General features: G+C 43.5%; 2 protein-coding genes and 1 long non-coding RNA gene across 4 annotated transcripts in view; all 3 read right to left on the reverse strand.

Annotated features, from left to right (window-relative positions):
* LOC130426467 (sterol regulatory element-binding protein 2-like) overlaps window positions 1-1,247 on the reverse strand; it is a 16,992-nt gene extending 15,745 nt beyond the window's left edge. Inside the window, exon 1 of one of the 2 annotated variants that reach the window (XM_056753269.1) lies at window positions 932-1,247. In XM_056753269.1, coding sequence (XP_056609247.1) covers window positions 932-1,013 — 82 coding nt within the window. In that variant the 5' untranslated portion in view covers window positions 1,014-1,247. The remainder of the gene's footprint in view (window positions 1-931) is intronic. The other variant, XM_056753270.1, reaches the window with a different exon arrangement.
* A 2,525-nt stretch (window positions 1,248-3,772) lies between these two features.
* Window positions 3,773-6,533, reverse strand: LOC130426246 (GTPase IMAP family member 4-like). Its single transcript, XM_056752916.1, has 2 exons — window positions 6,402-6,533; window positions 3,773-5,654 (listed from the first exon to the last, which is right to left on the reverse strand). The coding sequence occupies exons 1-2, from the start codon at window positions 6,406-6,408 to the stop codon at window positions 4,270-4,272; spliced, it is 1,392 nt and encodes a 463-aa protein (XP_056608894.1). The 5' UTR covers window positions 6,409-6,533; the 3' UTR covers window positions 3,773-4,269.
* Window positions 6,534-13,322: 6,789 nt separating this feature from the next.
* On the reverse strand, window positions 13,323-14,639 carry LOC130426261 (uncharacterized). The gene is made up of 4 exons (XR_008907165.1): window positions 14,580-14,639; window positions 14,422-14,456; window positions 13,913-13,994; window positions 13,323-13,829 (listed from the first exon to the last, which is right to left on the reverse strand). It is a non-coding gene; the product is annotated as an uncharacterized LOC130426261 (long non-coding RNA).
* Between the last annotated feature and the right edge of the window lie 5,618 nt (window positions 14,640-20,257).

A 20,257-nucleotide genomic window follows, 5' to 3' on the forward strand; every position in this document is an offset into this window, starting at 1 on the left:
TCTCCCTCACTCTCTCTCTCCCTCACTCTCTCTCTCCCTCACTCTCTCTCTCCATCACTCTCTCCATCACTCTCTCCATCACTCTCTCTCTCTCTCCCTCACTCTCTCCCTCACTCTCTCTCTTTCACTCACACACTCTCTCTTTCCCTCTCTCTCTCTCTCCATCTCTCTCTCTCACTCACACACTCTCTCTCTCTCACTCTCTCACTCACTCACTCACTCACTCACTCACACACTCTCTCTCACACACTCTCTCCCTCACTCTCTCTCTCCCTCACTCTCTCTCTCCCTCACTCTCTCTCTCCCTCACTCTCTCCATCACTCTCTCCATCACTCTCTCCATCACTCTCTCCCTCACTCTCTCTCTCTCTCTCTCTCTCTCTTTCACTCACACACTCTCTCTTTCCCTCTCTCTCTCTCTCCATCTCTCTCTCTCACTCACACACTCTCTCTCTCTCACTCTCTCACTCACTCACACACTCTCTCTCTCTCACTCTCTCACTCACACACTCTCTCTCTCTCACTCTCTCCCTCACTCTCTCCCTCACTCTCTCCCTCTCTCTCTCAACCCTTATGTATTATTGCTCCTGTATGACACATCACCTGTTGCATCCGACCCCACCTGTAGGTGCGTGCGTGCGTGCGTGTCACATAAACAACTTTTGTACAGAACTGTATGTCAACACAAAACAGCTCGACAAACAAAATAATTCAATGAGAAACTGTCAAGAGGACAAAACAGTAAAGAACACAATTCATTACAGCGTCAACACAAACACACACGATGTTTATTTAACATGAATACACACAATCATACATCACACACACATGATGTTTACATCATCACGCTCGAACCGAACATGACATCTGCGTTTACACACACGAGCCGAACCCTGAGCTCGGGGTCACGGTTTACGGTTCGGTCTCTTACCGTCGATGTCTCCCAGTGTGAACTCATCGCCCAGCTCGGTCAGGGTCGGGTACATGGTGTCCATGAACCCCGCGCCGTCCATCCTCAGCGCGTCTCGTGCGGGACGTCACGTGTCTCTGTCGCTTTATTCGGTTATCAGGATCGAGTTTCAAACACTCACAGTTTCTCTCTCGAGGCGGTTCCGCTGTCGGTCGAGCGTTCACCGAACACAGGCGGCCATCTTGCTTTCCAGCGGTGACGTCAATCACAAACAATGACGCTCCCCTCCGATTGGCTCGTGCTCGTCAATGGCAGTCGTAAGATCAGGCGCTGTCGGCCAATCCGGTCGCTCGCTGGACCGTGGTCCGATGATACGTCGATGAGCAGAGGCGCTGGGATCATTTGCATCGACACGTCCATTTAAACCAATCCACGCCCACGCAGCTCACAGGAAATAAAGAGTCATTCGTTAATATTCAACCAAGGGGCGGAGTTTGAAATGGCTCACTGATTATGTTAATGTAGAACGAGAGAAGGCGTCCGTCGTCATCTTCACAAGTCCCTATAGATGCTTACAAAGTATACAAATGATAACATAGTACAATTGTTACCAATATCGCAATTATCTTAAAAACAAATGTATGCATTGAATCATTACATGCTTTATTCTGTTGTCAAACTGCAGATAAATGAAGACGGTCACAATTGTGACCATGGAGTCCATGTCCCCCAAATGTCCTTCTGTGTTATTTTCTCTTTCAGACTGACTTTAAGTCAAGTTTTGGATTAACTTGACACTGATGATCCAGAGGCTGCAGTGGTCCCTAAGATAGAGAAGAATTCAAAAGACCAGAAAGGGAAAACCAATCCACTACGGCTATAAGGTTTGGAGCCTGGCATCCTCAGACGGTTTCCTCTACCACATGGAGCCTTATGCTGGAGTGCATACCCTCCTTACAGAGACTGGGTTAGGTCATGGGCCCAGTGTAGTGCTGGGTTTAGCTGAAGGTGGTGTTCCAGAAGGATGCACCTTCACTCATGACAACCTCTTCAACACATTATCTCTGATGTGATCTCTGACCAAGTGAGGATATTGGTGCACTGGGACCATGCGGCAAAACCAGTTGTTTGATGTGCCATTCAAACCAATGAAGGAATTCCAAAAGTTGCAGCGGGGCTTCACAGAAGTTCTGTCTGAAGGAAAAAAGCTTCTGGTGAGGTGAAGGGTTAACAGTGTGGTACCTGTTGGAAGCAATGTGGAAAATGTCTACACTGAGTTAGGAGATGGAACAAAGAAAGAAAGGCATATGACTACCTCCAGCAACCTCAAAAAATCTATTCTTACAACCAGCGAATGGGAGGAGTAGATCTACATGATCTTCAGGTGTCCCGTTACCACAGCACAATGACATCAAAAAAGTGGTGCTGGCCAATTTATGCCTTGACTCTCCACAGTCATGTGGTCAACAGTTGGATGTTCCACAGAGATGTCATTTACATTTACAATTAGTCATTTAGCAGACGCTAAAAGCGACTTACAGGTTGGGTAGGTAATGGAAGCAATTAGGACAGCACAAGTACAACAAAAGCATAAGTGCAATCAAAAAGAAGACTGGTCTCATATAGCCTAACACAGTATACAGAACCATTCATTCATACTTTTTTTTTTTTTAGAGTAGAGAAGATAAGAGTAGAGAAGAAAATAGAGTCAGAACAGATCAGATGTTGACGGAAGAGATGTGTTTTCAGACGTTTATTAAAGATGGCTACAGAATCTGCAGATCTTGTAGCAGCGGGCAGATCATTCCACATAGGTGGAACACCATGTCATGAATGGTGATTATGATCTCTTTGGATTTCAGCAAGTAGTTTCCAAAGTCTCCTGTAAAAATTTGGTACTGCACCAAAAGCTCAATGTCAGCTGCTGTGACTCATATTCCCAGGTTTGATAGTGTTGCTCACTGGCCGTTAAACACAGGTGGGCAGATTATATGAAGATTTGTTTTTAATCACAATGTTTTTTAAAACACCTGCAAATATGTTCCAGAAGCTATACAAAAGTGAAATCATTGTCTATGTGTTCATTTTGTTTTCCATTGATTGTTGTGTCTGTGATGGTCGCACATCATTTGGTTGTGAAAAGTGTGCCAGGCCAATGCATATTGAGTGCTTCAAGACGTTTCATAACGTCTGAGGGAGGTGATATCTAATCCATGAGTCCCACACTATGACACAGTTGAGTTTTTTCATAATTCCACAGTTATGTCTGAGGGAGGTGATATCTAATCCATGAGTCCCATACCGTGACACTGTTGTGACTGTTGATTGATCATTTTTGTGATTATTTCTTTTGAATTGTTTACCTCTTTGTTGATCGAATAAAACACTTCAAGAATTTAATCCAGTCTTGATACGAATTTCTGGAGACATACCCTGTGTTCTACATAGATACAACTACTTTTTTCATGGACTTTTAAAAAAATGTTTTATATAATTGACATTGATTGTTTAATATCCTTACAAATACCAGACAAACTGCTGTAGACTCACCTAAAGGATTATTAGGAACACTTGTTCAATTTCTCATTAATGTAATTATGGTGGTGGTGTAATGGTGTGGGGGATGTTTTCTTGGCACACTTTAGGCCCCTAAGTACCAATTGGGCATCGTTTAAATGCCACGGCCTACCTGAGCATTGTTTCTGACCATGTCCATCCCTTTATGACCACCATGTTCCCATCCTCTGATGACTACTTCCAGCAGGATAATGCACCATGTCACAAAGCTCCAATCATTTCAAATTGTTTTTTTATTGAACATGACAATGAGTTCACTGTACTAAAAATGGCCCCCACAGTCACCAGATCTCAACCCAATAGAGCATCTTTGGGATGTGGTGGAACGTGAGCTTCGTGCATCCCACAAATCTCTATCAACTGCAAGATGCTATCCAATCAATATGGGCTTTTGTTATACGTTCAATGCTTTGGGAAATTGCAAGAACACGCAATCATGCCAATAAAGTACCTTGAAAATAAAGAGAAAATTTAACATGTAACATCATATAATTATTGTTTTAACCAATGTTATAGCAAAAGATGTTTTTGAGCGAAATTAACTCATAATTCAAATTAAAGTCAGTCAAACTTCAGTCTGGTTTGAAGGTGTAACGTATTTAATTTGCGTTAGAAGATAAACAAACACATTTTAATGAAATCTTCTCAAGCAAGCTTTCACAAAACCAAACAAACCTGTACAAACAAAACGACAAAATCTGTAAAAATCATCTGTCATCATGTATTCTCTCTGGTGTCTTTCTGCAGTGGAACACAAAAGAAAACATCACATTCTGGTTCTTTTATTTATTCCAGTAGACCTCGTAGGAGTTTCGTTCAGTGTGGCTGTTTCCATGACCAGATCGAATCTTTTCCTTTACCACCTTCACCAACAGCCCTCCAGCGAGCACAACACCAACCGCCGCTCGTCCCATCTCAGTCAGGGCCGTCAGGATCCGTGCAGTGGCGTCCAGCGCTCCAGGTGCAGTCATAGTGGCACCGACCCCTCCTGCTGCCGATTCAGCTCCTCCCGCAAGCACCGCCCCTATTGCTGCACCCGCTCCAACAGCCCCTCCAACTCCTGCAGCCACACCCACCACTGACACACCCATCACTCCAACCCGCTGCAGCACTTCTAAAGCAGCCGCCTGCGGTCCCGAAGCCTCCGCCCCGGCCAGCGCACCCACCGAACCCCCCAACACCCCACCTTTGGCTGCTCCCAGAGCCAATGCTGTCTTTCCAGAAGCCACAGCAACTATTGCTCCGCCCGCTGCCACAGATCCGCTCATCACAGAGGCCCCCGCTGCCAGAGCCAGAGGAGCCGCGGCTCCAAACACAGCCCCCACTGCCATTCCTGTTGCTCCTGCGGCGACCAGCACCTTCACACGCTCCAGAACTTTCCCCGAGAGAGCGGCTTCTGTTCTGAAGCAGCTCAGAGCGGAGCGCAGGGTCTGACGTCTGCTGACCCGCCGCAGCCTGCAGAGCTCCGTCCCCTCCTGACTCATCCGGCGCTGCTCATCTCGTATGGCCTGCTCCGCCTGCAGGAACACCTCGCTGCTGTAGCACCTGTGTCCTGTGACCTCCAGCATCCTCTCCACCGTCTGCTGTAGCTCCCTCACCTGCGTTCTGTTCTCCGGTTCTCTGTTGTTGAAGACGTGATAGCGGCCGCCGCATCTCTGCAGCAGAACCGTCAGACGATCTGGAACGCATTCATTCAGGAACCGTTCCATTCCTCCGTCCTCCAGTTCATCTCCTCGTGTGAACAGAACCACTGTGTGACTATGAAGAGCCTCCTCGCCGAACACACGGATCATCTCCTCCACGGCCCGGTCCTCTGCCTCCGTGTAGCGACCCAAAGGGATGACGAGCAGGAACGCGTGCGGGCCGGGAGCGGTCAGAGCGATGCACTTGGCGATCTCAGAGTGAACGTGACTGGTGTCCAGTCCAGTGTCACCGAATCCCGGCATGTCCACCACCGTCACCCTCCTCCACCTGCGGCCGTCACACGCCACCCCGCTCCGCTCGCACACGTGCGTCACTGAAGCCGCTCTCAGAGCCGACAGGAAGTGACGGCCTCCTAAGATGGTGTTTCCTGAGGCACTTTTGCCGGAACCCGTTCGACCAATCAGGACGAGTCTCAGCTCCTCCCCGTCACTCTCTCTCTCCTCCTCGGCCCTGCTCGACTGATCTGCAAAAGAGAGCAAGAGGTCAAAATCTTCCTCAGACCGATGCCTAACAACCAGTATTATTAATTCAAGTTTCAACTCAAGTTTATTTATATAGTGCTTTTCACAATGTGCATTGTTCCAAAGCAGCTTTACAGGAGCAGACAAGAAAGAGAGAAAAACACATTAAGTTAAAACACAGCACACTTCATGGTGTTTATAAGATCATTCTAATAAATAATATCTAACTAATAAATAAATGTAATAATGTAAAGTATTACATCTTAATAAAAGCTTTAAAATGTTACAATACTGCAGTATTTACTGTGGTAAACTGTCTAGATAATGTAAATTTGAATATTACAGTTATACTGCAGTATTTATGTTTAAAGTTCATCAATTCTCTTTAGATAATACTACAGAATACCCCATTACACATTAACAAAGTTAATCATTACTAAAATATATGACAGAAAACTACAATTGACTACATTGTAACTTACACTACAGGGTCATTCAAGTACAAACACACACACACATAAGAAGCACTCATGCGATCTTTCAGTTATAGCACAAACAAATGTACACTAACGTTTAATATATCAACTATAAAGGCCACAGGAAGACTTTACAGAATAAATTTATAAACATGTACGTAAATATTTTGTCAGCTGTTGATAAACAGACACAAACATAATAAAATCAGATCACTATCACGCAACTCACTGAAAAACTGTGTAAAATACAGTAAAATATGAATGTTTATTTACCCGACATGACCTCCGTGTTTGTGTTGACTTCCGGCGTGTGGATCAGTCACGATATGCGCATGCGCGGACATATCAGACGTCATCAGCAGTGATCTGCCGCCACCTGTCGGACACTCACTGCACAACACGTGCTTCACTTCGACACAGAGCGTAAAATATCAAATGTTCCCTTTCGAGGGAACTCGCACTGCGTCGCCATTGCAACGCTTTGAGGAACGCCTCAGCGTGACCAGCTCTGAGCACGTGTGTCAACATCGTCCAGCAGTGAAACGATACGTCATGGATGACGTATGGACCAGGAGGTATAAAACGACATCCGAAACAGTCAACTTCAGCTCTTTTCTTCTCAGCAACGGCTTTGTGTGTAGTGTGTGTTTGTCTAGTTAAAAGAAGCGTGAGTGTGTTCTGTAAAAGAAGTGTGTTTGGTTAGCCAGTTTGCTAACATGTCAGAGAAAAGTTTCAGACATTGTGCTCCTCCTTGTTCGCGTTTTATCACGAGCAATGATACGCATGATCTCTGTGTAGTCTGTCTGGGAGCGGAGCATGCACAGTCAGCGCTCGAGGGAGCTGACTGTGAAGCCTGTGGACTTTTACCACAGCGTACGCTCCGTTCCCGTTCAGCACTATTTGATAAGCACGGCCAGGTGCGAGCTCCGCGTGGTGATGGTCCCGCTTCTGCCGAGGCCGAGCGGAATATTCACTCGTGGGGCTCACAGAAGGACGTCAGGGAGGCTGAAGACACATGCTCCGGCTTCTCTTTACCCTCCGTAGCTTCCACCTCTCTCTCTGCTGAGTCGGGAGCACGCACTGCGGTTTCTCCCGCTCATAGAGGGAGTCCGGTTCGGCAATGTTCTGCATCTGAGGATGTAGACATAACTAGTATCGAAGCAGGAGAGTTAGATTATGTTCCCCCTCTTGCTGCTTTGGTACACGCCGATCTGGTGGAAGTCATGACAGCTGCGGTAACCCAACTGACAATAGACTGGCCACAAGATAAACCGAACGCTCGTCCTGAGAATAAGATGGACGAGCGATGTCTTAAGCATAGAACACAGCCCAAACGAGGCAAACTCCCTTTCTTTTCGACACGGGAGTGGTGGCGGCGGATGTTTTACAACCCGTCCGTCATGCTATGGATGTTTCTCTCCGTCCCTACTCGTGAGGCTGCCCGTTCTTTGGGCCGCTCCATGGGCGCTATGGTAGCCACTGAGAGGCATTTATGGTTGAACCTGTCAGACATGAAACCATCTGACAAGTCATTTCTTCTGGACGCCCCATTGTCCTCTACTGGCCTTTTCGGCAACGCTGTAGACACCGTTGTTGAAAGGTTCGAGGAGGCTAAGAAACAGGCTGCGGCATTTAAACTTTATCTCCCCCGCCGCGGACAAACTCCCCAGGCGGCGGGGCGAGAACAGCCACAGGCGTCCACTAGCTATCGTGAGCGTCAGAAGCAGAGTGTTGCTTCCCGAGCCCCACCCCAGAAGGATGGGGGTTCAGGAAGAAAATTTCACCCGCAGCCTTACATACCTAGGACTGACCTGAGGGCAGTCATTCAGGCGAGGAAAGGGGAAAACAAGAAAAAGTCCTGACAGCCCTTTTCCCCCGAGGAGCGTGCGCTCGCACCTCATTATACGGTGCCCGTTCCTCCTCGGTGTCCCCAGAGGGTTCAGCCGGCTCTGCCAATCGAGGTTTGCCGAGCTGTTGCGTTTCCCGTAATAATATCACCAGAGGCTGGCCCCGAGAGGCTAGTCCCCTTAGTTGACCATTTGGTAGCCTGGAAAAGTCTACCAAATGTGTCACAATGGGTCCTGCGCACGGTAAAGCAGGGTTACCGGATCCAATTTCAAATCCGCCCACCCCGCTTCAACAGGGTTTTGTACACCGAGGTGTGCCCTGAGTAGACTCTGGTGATGGAACAAGAAGTTCTAGCAAAATCACATCTGTCGGTTCAACATCGAGATGTTGTTCTCGCACATATGGAGGAGCTAGGGCTGAGGCTGAATACCAAGAAAAGTGTGCTTTCTCCAGTACAGAGAACCACTTTTTAGGAGTAATATGGGATTCCATCACGATGCAGGCGCGGCTCGCGCCTGCTCGTATTGTTGCAATCCTGTCAGCCGTTTGCAGAATAAAGCTAGGCCAATCACTGACGGTAAAGCTTTTTCAGAGGCTGTTGGGACTCATGGCAGCTGCGTCCAACATCATTCCTGTCGGCCTGCTGTATATGAGACCTCTACAGTGTTGGCTCAAAACCAAAGGGTTTTCCCCGAGGGGCAACCAGTTGCGCATTATCAAGGTGACACGCAGATGCCTGCACACGTTGAGAATGTGGAAAGAACCTTGGTTCGTTTCCCAAGGACCAGTGTTGGGAAGCAGTTGTCGGCGCGTTGCACTGACAACCGATGCTTCACTCACAGGTTGGGGAGCTGTTGTGGAAGGCCAATGGGGCCAAAACCGATGGGAGAGCCAATTTCGATCTTGGCACATAAATTGCCTAGAGATGATGGCAGTGTCTCTGGCGTTGACGCACTTTCTCCCACAACTCAGAGACCAACATGTGCTTGTCAGGACAGACAACACAGCTGTGGTCTCATACATAAATCACCAGGGGGGTCTGCGGTCACGGCAACTATACAAGTTGGCACATCAGATCCTCCTTTGGTCTCAGGGGGAGCTGCTCTCCTTGAGGGCAGTCTATATCCCCTGTCACCTGAACCGAGGAGCAGACATCCTGTCGAGGCAGGGGCTGAGGCCGGGGGAATGGAGACTCCACCCAAGGTGGTGGAGCAGATTTGGATGAGGTTTTGCAGGGCAGAGGTAAATCTGTTCGCGACTCAGGTAAGTATGGCACAGGTGTGGCCGAGGCTTCACCTGTACGCCTTTCCCCCGATCGCTCTACTCCCGGGAGTTCTGGAAAGGGTGCGCAGAGACGGAGTTCACCTACTGTTGGTAGCCCCGTTCTGGCCGGCCTGAGTGTGGTTCTCAGACATCTTAGACCTGTTGGATAACTCTCCATGGGAGATTCCTTTGAGGAGGTACCTCCTTTCTCAAGCGGAGGGTCAGATACATTACCCACGCCCGGAGTTATGGAAACTATGGGTTTGGCCTCTGAGAGGGCTAGCCTTCTAGACACTGGTCTCTCAGCTGAGGCTGTGGAGACCATACTTAATTCCAGAGCTCCTTCTACAAGGAAGCTTTATGCCTTGAAGTGGGGAGTCGTCACTACTTGGTGTTCAGCTCACCGTTTGGACCCTGTAACTGCCCAGTTTCTACAGTGCTTGAGTTCTTACAAGATCCCTTTGCTGCGGACTTATCCCCATCTACTTTAAAGGTGTATATGGCAGCCATTTCTGCCTTTCATGTTCGGCTAGGGGGCATACCTGTTGGTAGAGACCCCTTGATTCTACAGTTTCTTCATGGTGCTCGCAGGTTGAGGCCTGTGAGCTACACTAGGGTACCTACCTGGGAAGAGAACGGTAGAGAAAGAAATATCAATTCCACAGCTCTGCTAAATTAAAAGCAAATTTTAAAAGAGCTATGTTTGAACAAGTTAGACAGGGAATTACACAAAGCATGAGTTTTTCAACTAAGCGCTTGTCCGGGAATTTTCATCCATTCAGTTGCTCTTAAGTTTCTCACTCTTAAGACAGTCTTCCTGATGGCTATTACTTCTCTCAAGAGAGTGGGAGATCTTCAGGCCCTGTCGGTTTCCCCTACGTGCCTTGAATTTAGTTTGGTTAAGGCGTTCCTTTTCCCCCGGGCAGGATACGTGCCTAAGGTTATGGATGATGTACCGAGACCCATTACCTTGCAAGCATTCTGTCCTCCACCTTTCAGGAGCAAGGACCAGGAAAGGTTAAATTTGTAGTGCCCAGTGCGAGCACTGGACTCGTATGTACACAGAACTGCGGCTTGGAGGAAAGCGCAGCAGCTCTTCGTATGTTTTGGTTCACCGAAGAAAGGTCTTTCGGCAACCAAGCAATCCATTAGCAGATGGATAGTTGAGACTATCTCTCCGGCCTATGAGGCCTCTGGCAGACCACCGCCTTTGGATGTCAGAGCTCATTCTACTAGGGGTATGGGGGCCTCCGTAGCCTTAAGGTCGGGGGCGTCTATGCGGGACGTGTGTGATGCGGCAGGCTGGTCCTCTCCGCTCACATTCGTGAGATTCTATAGTTTGGACATGAATCTCACCCCGGGAGCCCAGGTGCTTGTGTCTTCCACGTGACATTTTTGTACACACAGACAGGCATTTGGGCGTATGGCGGTTTGGGTATTTCCTTCCCCAAAGCGTTGCCATGGCGACACAGTGCGAGTTCCCTCGAAAGGGAACATCTCGGGTTACGTCTGTAACCCTTGTTCCCTGAGAAGGGAACGAGAGACTGCGTCACCTTGCCATACTCCCTACATCCCTGTTAGCCTCTTGCTTCGAAGTTTTTCGAGCTGAAGTTGACTGTTTCGGATGTCGTTTTATACCTCCTGGTCCATACGTCATCCATGACGTATCGTTTCACTACTGGACGATGTTGACACACGTGCTCAGAGCTGGTCACGCTGAGGCGTTCCCCAAAGCGTTGCCATGGCGACGCAGTGTCTCGTTCCCTTCTCAGGGAACAAGGGTTACAGACGTAACCCGAGACGATATCTTTCTATGAGATAAATGATATCTTTCCATGAGATAAATGATATCTTTCTATGAGATAAATGATATCTTTCTATTAGATAAATGATATCTTTCTATTAGATAAATGATATCTTTCTATAAGATAAATGATATCTTTCCATGAGATAAATGATATCTTCTATCAGTGACAGTGTCGATATTTATGAGGGTGATTGAATTTCTTCATGTGATGTGATTCAATGAGTTGTGTAGATGTTTACAGTTTTTCTCGATTGCTCAAACACATTTGCCCACTCTGACATCACATTTTCAAAAATGCATTAAAAACATGCAACATAAGCAAATATTTCCATCAAACACCACAACTTGTTGTCAAATTAATTTATTCTTTCAATCAATCATTACACGATGGACCACAAAATACAGGCATCAATATGAAATATGATACTTCACAAACTCAAATGGAAACTGGAAAAAAAAGCTACCAAAGGAAACTTATGGGTGGAAATACCTTTAAAAATATATATATATATAAATTTTATCTTTCACATTTAGTCCATTCGTTCTTGACGATTATGCCACAGGTTCTCATCAACATCGCATTGAATGTTTTCCCTTGCAATACACAGAGGGAAAAACCTCCTTTCATGGCGTATCCATCCCTGGCAGTCCTCTGCACCCACTGCCAGGCACGAGCATTCATTGCCTCCAGGAGGGGCATGTGCTCATATGGCCGGTGATCATACACCTTCCACCTCCAAGCAGAGAAGAACTCCTCGATTGGGTTTACATTTACATATAGGCATTTGGCAGATGCTTTTATCCAAAGCGACTTACATTGCTTTATCCTATACATTTTACAAAGGTATTTGCAATCTCCTGGGATCGAACCCACAACCTTGCATTGTTAACGTTATGCTCTTACCACTGAGCTACAGAAAAGGCGAGTATGCAGGGAGGAATTGCATCATAATACGAGGCTGTGCTGCAAACCATTCATTCACAAGGCGAGTGTGGTGGAAAGCAACCACTCTCGCCCAAATGATGAAATACAGACTCATGCCAGGCCTCAACAGCCCTCTCTCTTCGGGTGGAATCAGCATTTCTTTCAATGCATCAAGAAATGTGATGAGGCGTTCTGTATTGACTGTACTGAAAACACTGTGAATTACCTGTTCTCATTCCGAAGAAGCCTGACAATAGATGCCACAGTGCTCCGACTCAGAATGGACTGGACTCTTTGTCCAGCCTCTCTAAAAGACAAGCCATGATTGATGACATGGTCAATAATTGTTGCCCGAATTTCATTTGAAACTTGACCTTGATTTTGTCCTCTTGCTGCTGCAGCTCCTCCACCACGCACACGAGCTCCTCTTCCTCAGGCCCCTCTGCCATGGCCTCTTACTCTCCTTCTGTGCCTATGGCCTCTTTGATCCATGCTTGCAAAAAAGCAATATAGAGGTGGCATCTTTTGTAGAGGGATGAGGATTGATTGCTGAGTTGTGCAGACAAGTTTCACACAGGTGCATTGGAGATTCATAATTATTCAAGTGCTTTCTATCAGCTGTGAATAGATGTTTTCCTTTTGTTCAACACAGTGAATCAAGTGGAGTTTGGGATCTTTCAATGAGATCTGTGGTTACTGTTTTGACAAAGGGTCTGAAAACTGTGTGAAACAAATGAAAAAGTGTTAAGGCATTTGAAAGAGAAGATTTCTGCTGTGCTAAGAATGTGATGATGTGGATCCCAGTTTCCCTGAGCGTGTCTTAGCAGATGAGAAAAACTGTAATAACAGACATATTGCGCTGATTCATCAAATATCGTAATTGAGCAAATATTTACTTTATAATATGATTTTATTTTAAAAGTACCTGCAGTATTAAACTGACTGTGTGTGCTCATGTATCGTGCAATCTTATTCTGCATCCAAATGGGCTTAAATAATAAACTTTGACATAAATACAAACGCTGTGTTACGCCTGTTCTGAAAATACTAGATTCTACAGATCACAAGATCTCACGTCTGTCTGTCTGTCTGTCTGTCTGTCTGTGTGTTACTTAAGAATGATGAAAGATATAGAGATGAAGTGATGACACAATGAAATCAGCGATATGTTGAGTTAAATGTAATAAAAAACTAAGTTACATAAAATACAGCTGTATAAAAATGTATTATTTCTGAATTCACTATTTATTGATACAGTACATGTTTAAGGTGATAATTTAATATATATCTATATAATGCATATCTTAAATATTGTAAAAACAAGTATATGTCCATTTTAGTGAAAATTGTACAAAACAAACAGAATGACACAACAAAATATGTGCTCGCGAGTCATCTAGTTAATACTTGCACCACATACCTGACACCAATAATAAAGATAAAAAATGGGCCACATGACTGTTAGAACATTACAACATTAAAAACTCTTTGATTTTGGATCCCTGAGTTTAACTCCATTTAAACATCATCATCATCATCATCATCATCATCTTCATCATAATCTTCATCATCATCTTCATCATCAGCTCCTGTTCATGAGTTCACATTCGTCCGGCGTAGATTCAGCCTCAGCAGATTCAACAGCTCGCTGAATCAAAGCCCAGAGATATATTTACATTTAGTCATTTATCAGACACTTTTAGGGGAGAGGGAGAGAGAGAGTTTGAGAGAGAGAGTGAGACACAGAGAGAGAGAGAGAAAGAGAGAGAGAGAAAGGAGTAGGGATTTTTTTTCTTTCAGATCCTGGAAAATCGTCCTGGACAGATGGTGTTTGTGCAGCGAGAGATGAAACCTCTGACTACACAACGACACACAGCACTGGATTAACACAGATATAAAGTCTCAGACAGAAATGATAAGAGGTTTTTCTCTGTCACTCACTTTAGAATGATGAAACTGACCAACAGCACAACAATGAAGCCAACGACGCAAAGAAGAGCAGCCAGCATCCAGAGCAACACATCTACACAAACAATAACACAAAAGACATCAGATTTAGTTTTTATAGCATTAATAATGATTTAAACACGTCAGACATTCATGTAGTGATTGTTTTAGATTTTTTTACAATTCAGAAGTTATACATAATTAATAATGCATAGAGAAATGTATAGTCTGTGTAATATTTGAGCTGTGATTCTCTCTGTGTTTCTTAAATGTGTGCTTACACTGTGTGTGTGTATATGTGTACCTGTGTTAGTATGTGTGCATTTTGTGTGTGTGGAGTGTTTGTATGTGGGTGTGTCTGTCTTCTGTGTTTTCAAATTTTTTATGTTTTTACAGGTATATGACTTTAGTTGTTTAGCTTATGATCAATATGTCTAATGTACAGCTGCCTTGAAACAATAAAAATTGTAAAAATAAAGTTGAGTTGAGTTGTGTGTTTTTACCTGAGACGATGATGATGTCATTTCCTTCAAATCTTCTTCAAATTAAATAAAAAAACATAAACAGACATTGTACATATTAACAAAAGTGTTTTATCACATGACTTATGTTATTGACTTGTGTTTGTGAGTCTCTGTCATACAGATGAGACAGAACTCACCAGGATTTTGTGTTCCAAGAGTCTCATTCCACACTAAACACACAACAAATCACAAGTCATTACATTTTAATCAAAGTAAAAAGCAAAGACAAACAGACACACACTCTCACTCGCACACAAAGATAGGAAGGAAGTGAAAGTGACATGTAAAGCATATGTGACTCATGAATACACACAAAACAACAGATTGTGGTTTACCCTTCAGTCATTCCCGCCACACTTGTGTTTAGATTTCTTATTACTAACCACTCCCTTACCATGTACACAAACTGAATAACACTGAGAGATGAAGACACACACAGAAACACACACACCTCTGTATGTTGTCTTGTGCGTGAGCTGCAATGAGAAGAAAACATCATTTTGTTTATATTCATGCATTAGTTGGTGTGTCTCAGTTTGTGTGTGTGTGTGTGTGTGTGCAGTGATTTACTCCAGATGAATGACAGATGATGTCATGATGAAGTTCATCCACACAGTGAGATGTGATGAGTCTGTCAGATGAAACAGACGTCACAGGTTCAATCCATCTGTGAGCTGATGGATCTGCTATCACGACCCCGTCCTGTTCAAAACCACAATTACACACTTATAACTGTGACTTTGAGCACAGGAACACACAAACACACACACCTTAGTTAACCAGGACTGTTCACAGTCAGAATCCACACTGGTCAGAAGCACATACACAAACCCCGCTGACGTCTGAATCTCTGAACACATCACACTGATGTCAGACATCTTTCAGCTGTTAACAGACAGAACACACACATGCACGAGTGTTTTTAAATAAAGTGTCTGAATGAAGTCTTCACTAAAGACATGTGAAACACAGAGAGAAATCTCTCTAAACATCACACTCACACGTTCACTGTGTGAGCTTTACATTAAACCAGTCAAATAAATATCTCTTTAATTTTTAGCTCAAATGTCAACATTAACTCTTTATAGTTTCTGATCATATTGACACATTCTTCTTACACGTCATTCATATAATTCATCATTAGAGAAGTAGAGACAAGATACGAGTTACATTTACACTGAGTCATTGAGCAGACGCTGATATCCAAAGACATTTACCAATGAGGTAAACAATATGAACAACATCAGGACAACAATAAACAGAAGAGCAAGAAATCTGTTCTCGACTACCACAGTATATAAAGTTTATTTATGTAATCACTGACCTGACACATAAATGACTTCAGAACAAAAATGCATTCAAGTTAGAAAAGTATTGATGTGAATGGAGGGATGCTTGAGTGTTACCTGTGATGTGTTCACAGCGGATGTCTTCTGCATGAGTGAATGATCTCAGTTTCAGTAGATGTCCACCGGCTGTGGTCTGTACAGTACTGTGGGGGCGTTCATAATGTCTTGTACTGATGATGCAGACTGGATGAAGCTGTGTCCCCTCCTTCTCTCAAACCTCACCTCACCTCACCTCACCTCACGATGAGAAAGCTCTCTCAGAATTAGGGTCAGAAGTGACATTACTACTGAGATCATAATCAGATATTTCTGTGTAAATCCTTCAGTCGCTTGTTGTGAGACTGTCAGTGTCGAGCTGTGACTTAAACTTAGTTTCCTCTTTCGGTGTTTTGTCAGACGTTTCCGCTCTGTTTCTTCAGCGTTTGTAACATTTGTGATGCTTCAGTGACTGTGACACTGACACTAAGTGTCAAAAACATTCTTTCTCAATGAAAAGAAACCGCCAGTATTTGGAGGCAAGATCATAGAAGTCAGTCACTGATTTATTCAGTCAATCGATTCATTCGTTCAGATTCTAATTTGTATGCTATACTACTCTGTTTATCTTTACTATACACATTAACAAACATTTACAATGTATTTAAATTCATCTTTATTAAATTTGAACTTAGGTTATATTGCTTTTCAACATTTTGAGTTGTTCTACAAAATACATTTTAAAACAAACTGAACAGACAAATGTACGTTAAGAAGAATCCTTTTCTTATCTAGTGCCTAAACTTTGGAATATTCTTCCCTGCACGGTCCGGGAGGCAGACACACTCTGTCAGTTTAAATCTAGACTAAAGACTCATCTTTTTAATCTTGCATACACTATACCTCCATAATATTAATCCTCAGAGGATTTAGGCTGCATTATTTAGATCAACCGGAACCAGGAACACATCCAACAACAAATGATGTACTTGTTGCATCATAGAGTGCAGAACAGTACTCTACTCTCAGCCAGTCTTGTCTCTTTGTTCTGAGGTTACCACAGCGAGCAGGATGCAGTTCATACCCAGACCTGATGGCAGAGCTGAGAATGGGAAGCGGTGACCTGACAAGTGCTAAGAGGATAGAGCTGGATAAAGGACGCGACAACTTTGTTTTTCCTACAACATTTCAAATGCTATTAGATTGTTAATGATAATCTTTAATCCTTAATTTTTATATTTTTATTAAGCCTTGTTGTGCAAGCACTGTTGAACTTGTGCAGAGGCAGCAGCTTTTGCCAGAGGGGAACTGGAATCCCCTGCTTGGGCCTGGGTTCCCCTGAGGTTTTTTTTCTCGATGGGAGTTTTGGGTTCCTCACCACCGTTTGCATATTGTTTTGCACTATCTGCCTGGCCGGGGGGGCTACTTTAGAATTTATACTTGTATTCAATGCGTCTCATGTACAGCTGCTTTGTAACAATGAAAATTGTAAAAAGCGCTATATAAATAAAGTTGAGTTGAGGAGATGAAGCGGTCCCAAGATGCTAAAAGATGCCGGACATGAACCACGTGCACCCGGATAGTGAAACTGAGTCATATGTTTGTGTTTTGTAGGCAATCGGCTCGTATGTCCAATAACATTAACCACACAAACTTATAGTAACAGTTATGTAGAGATAATGCACCTTCAGCAGCTCATCTGTCTCTGGAAATAATAGTACTGCTGTATCTGTCTTTTATAAATGTGATCAAACTAAATACTCTTCGAAGATACAAAGTATGCAATACTGCTGTATAGATAATGTTTTTTATACTGTCCAAACTGAATATTTGATCCCCCACCCCTAAACATTTTTTATTTTTAGATTTTCAAAAAATACTGTTCTGTACGATTTATATTGTGACACGAGACCCCATAAGTTGTTGTGAATTCCCCTCCGGGTAATAAAATGAGGGTCACTAACACACACACAGCTCAGTATGTGATGTCGTTTCTGAACTGTTATGAAAAGAAAACATGAATAGAACATCAGTTTTAATATTTCAGCTCTTTCGTCTTTCATTCTGCTGTATTCATTTATTGTGTTATTAATGTTATTTGGTACTGATGTTGTGTATAGCCATAACAACAGAAACACACTCAAAGAGATTTAAAACTACTTTTATTTTTTCACATTTGTGTAAAGTATATGTAAATATATTGAGCAAACAGGTTAAACCCATTAAGGACAATTGATTTAACTTAACTTATTTGCTGGATGTATAATAGCAGGAGGGTGGAGAGCAGGTCGAGATGTTTTTGCTGTGATCAGTGATGCACATTATTGTTCTGCTCCACCACAGCCGATACAAGCAGAAAAGGAAAATGTGACTCAACAGGAAACCTAGAAGTCTGCATTGTGCAGAGTCACTCACTAGTGGGGAACCTTATTACACATTAAAAATCCCCCTTTTTAAAGCAAAGTATAATGTAATCATTAGTTTCATAGGTATTAATGGTGATGATATGGCACAAGTCACATCTACAACACAGATCACAGCTGGTCAAAGCAGGTTAGCATGAATGAGCCCTCAAAAAATCAAAGATGTTCACCTTTTTTAACTCATTTTTATAATGATTAGTGGTGGCAGATTTATTTTCTATTTTTAAACTCCTTCTAGCAAATTTTGCACAACAAACTGTGAAAGGAAAACCATATAAATTCATATTAAAGCCACAAAGGTCACAGAGTCGGCAGTGAGTGCTTCTCTTGTCATTTGTTTGATTCATATCCATGGGCATAAATCTCATTTATCAGTAGGGGGGACAATAACATAAAATTTCTCAAGAGCAATTTTTCAAGGTGACACAAATAATACAGTCAAAATTGTACTTACTACGACACAAAGCGACAATATGCGTTATTATTATTATTAAGCCATATTATATCTGAACTGTCACATACTGTAATACAAATGAACACCTAATAAAGCTGTTTCCATTTACATCTTTTTATGTATCTGTGTCAAGACAGGAAACAAGTATAAAAAACACTTCCCATGATACTACATGTTAACAACGAGTCACTTTTAAAACACATTTTATCCTGATTATACGGCAACATCGTCTGACAAAGTCATCGTACATCTACATTAAAGAGTGGTGGCTATTTTCCCTGTAGTGCACTGCCTCCGCCAACAAACTATGTAAATAGATGTACTATGTTCATGTTCGTGTTCCCAAACAGTCAGAAAATGTCGGATGCCACTAGTGGGTTCGAAACAAATTTACAAATTGTTGACAGGGGGAGGTGATGCATTGTGTGGAGTTAAAAGCAGAGAAGAGCACGTAATAAAGAGAGACCATCAAGAAGTTCCGTTCTCTTGGAGTTTATTCAATTGTATTTAAGATACAAAATTTGTCATAATGGACTTAAAAGCTGCCCTCTTAGGCTTTATAAACTTACTCTCGATCCTGCCCACTGTTCACTTGCTAACGTACTCTCCACTCCGGCAACCAAGACCCGCCCCATTTTAATTCTGATTGGTTGGTAATGTTTGTTTGGTTGAGAGTGACAGCCATTTGTTCCTCTCATACCATTGGCAGGCGAACTTGTGAACGCGAACTGATTTCAATAAGCTTTTTAAATGTAATATTTTCTTTATATAAATCTTTTTTTTCGCAGTCAAACGCCGCAAGCCATAGTACATCAGTCACAGTGCCGGTGTTGTGCTGAATTTGGACTCCCCACCAGATTAAGACTACCCTCATTGATTTTGATGGATGGATTAGCTAATCCTAACCCCTCCCCCACACCTAATCCTAACACCTAATGTTAGTGGGGAATGGGGGAGTCATAATTTGGCAGGAGTCACTTTTCGGCACAACACCGGAAAAGTTTAAGACCTCTTTTAGATGAGACTCTGGTCGCCAGCCCTATCGCCGGATTCACCCCTCACAGTAAAGGTGGTGAGAGCTCATATTAAGTAGCTGCTGGATAGTAAGTCATCATGGAGGGTAGTAGCATCTATCCATCTCCAATTGTGTTAGTGCAAAAGGAGGATGGAGGTCTGATAATGTGTGTGGACTATAGACAGTCGAATGCAAAGACAAAGAAAGATGGTTTTCCATCGCCCTCGGATTGAGGAGGAAAATGGTTCTCCACGCTGGATTTAGCCAGTGGTTATAGTCAGGTGAAGGTGATTGAGAAAGACCAGGCTAAAACAGATTTTTGAATTTAATTGAATTTCATTTGGGCTATGTGATGCGCCGGGTACTTATGGATGGTGTGTTTGGAGACCGTCGGTACCAATCTGTGTTTTTGTACCTGGACGATCTAATACATATAGTCATTTTGCAGACTCTTATATCCAAAGCGACTTCCAGATGGAGTAAACAATGGAAGCAATCGGGACAACATTAGGACAACAAAAGCACAAGTGCAATAAGACTAGTCTCATGTAGCCCACCACAGTATACAGAGATAAATTGGATTTATTTTTTTGAAAGA

The sequence above is a fragment of the Triplophysa dalaica genome, chromosome 7 (assembly GCF_015846415.1).
Source record: "Triplophysa dalaica isolate WHDGS20190420 chromosome 7, ASM1584641v1, whole genome shotgun sequence".
In the NCBI taxonomy this organism is placed as follows: Eukaryota; Metazoa; Chordata; class Actinopteri; order Cypriniformes; family Nemacheilidae; genus Triplophysa; species Triplophysa dalaica.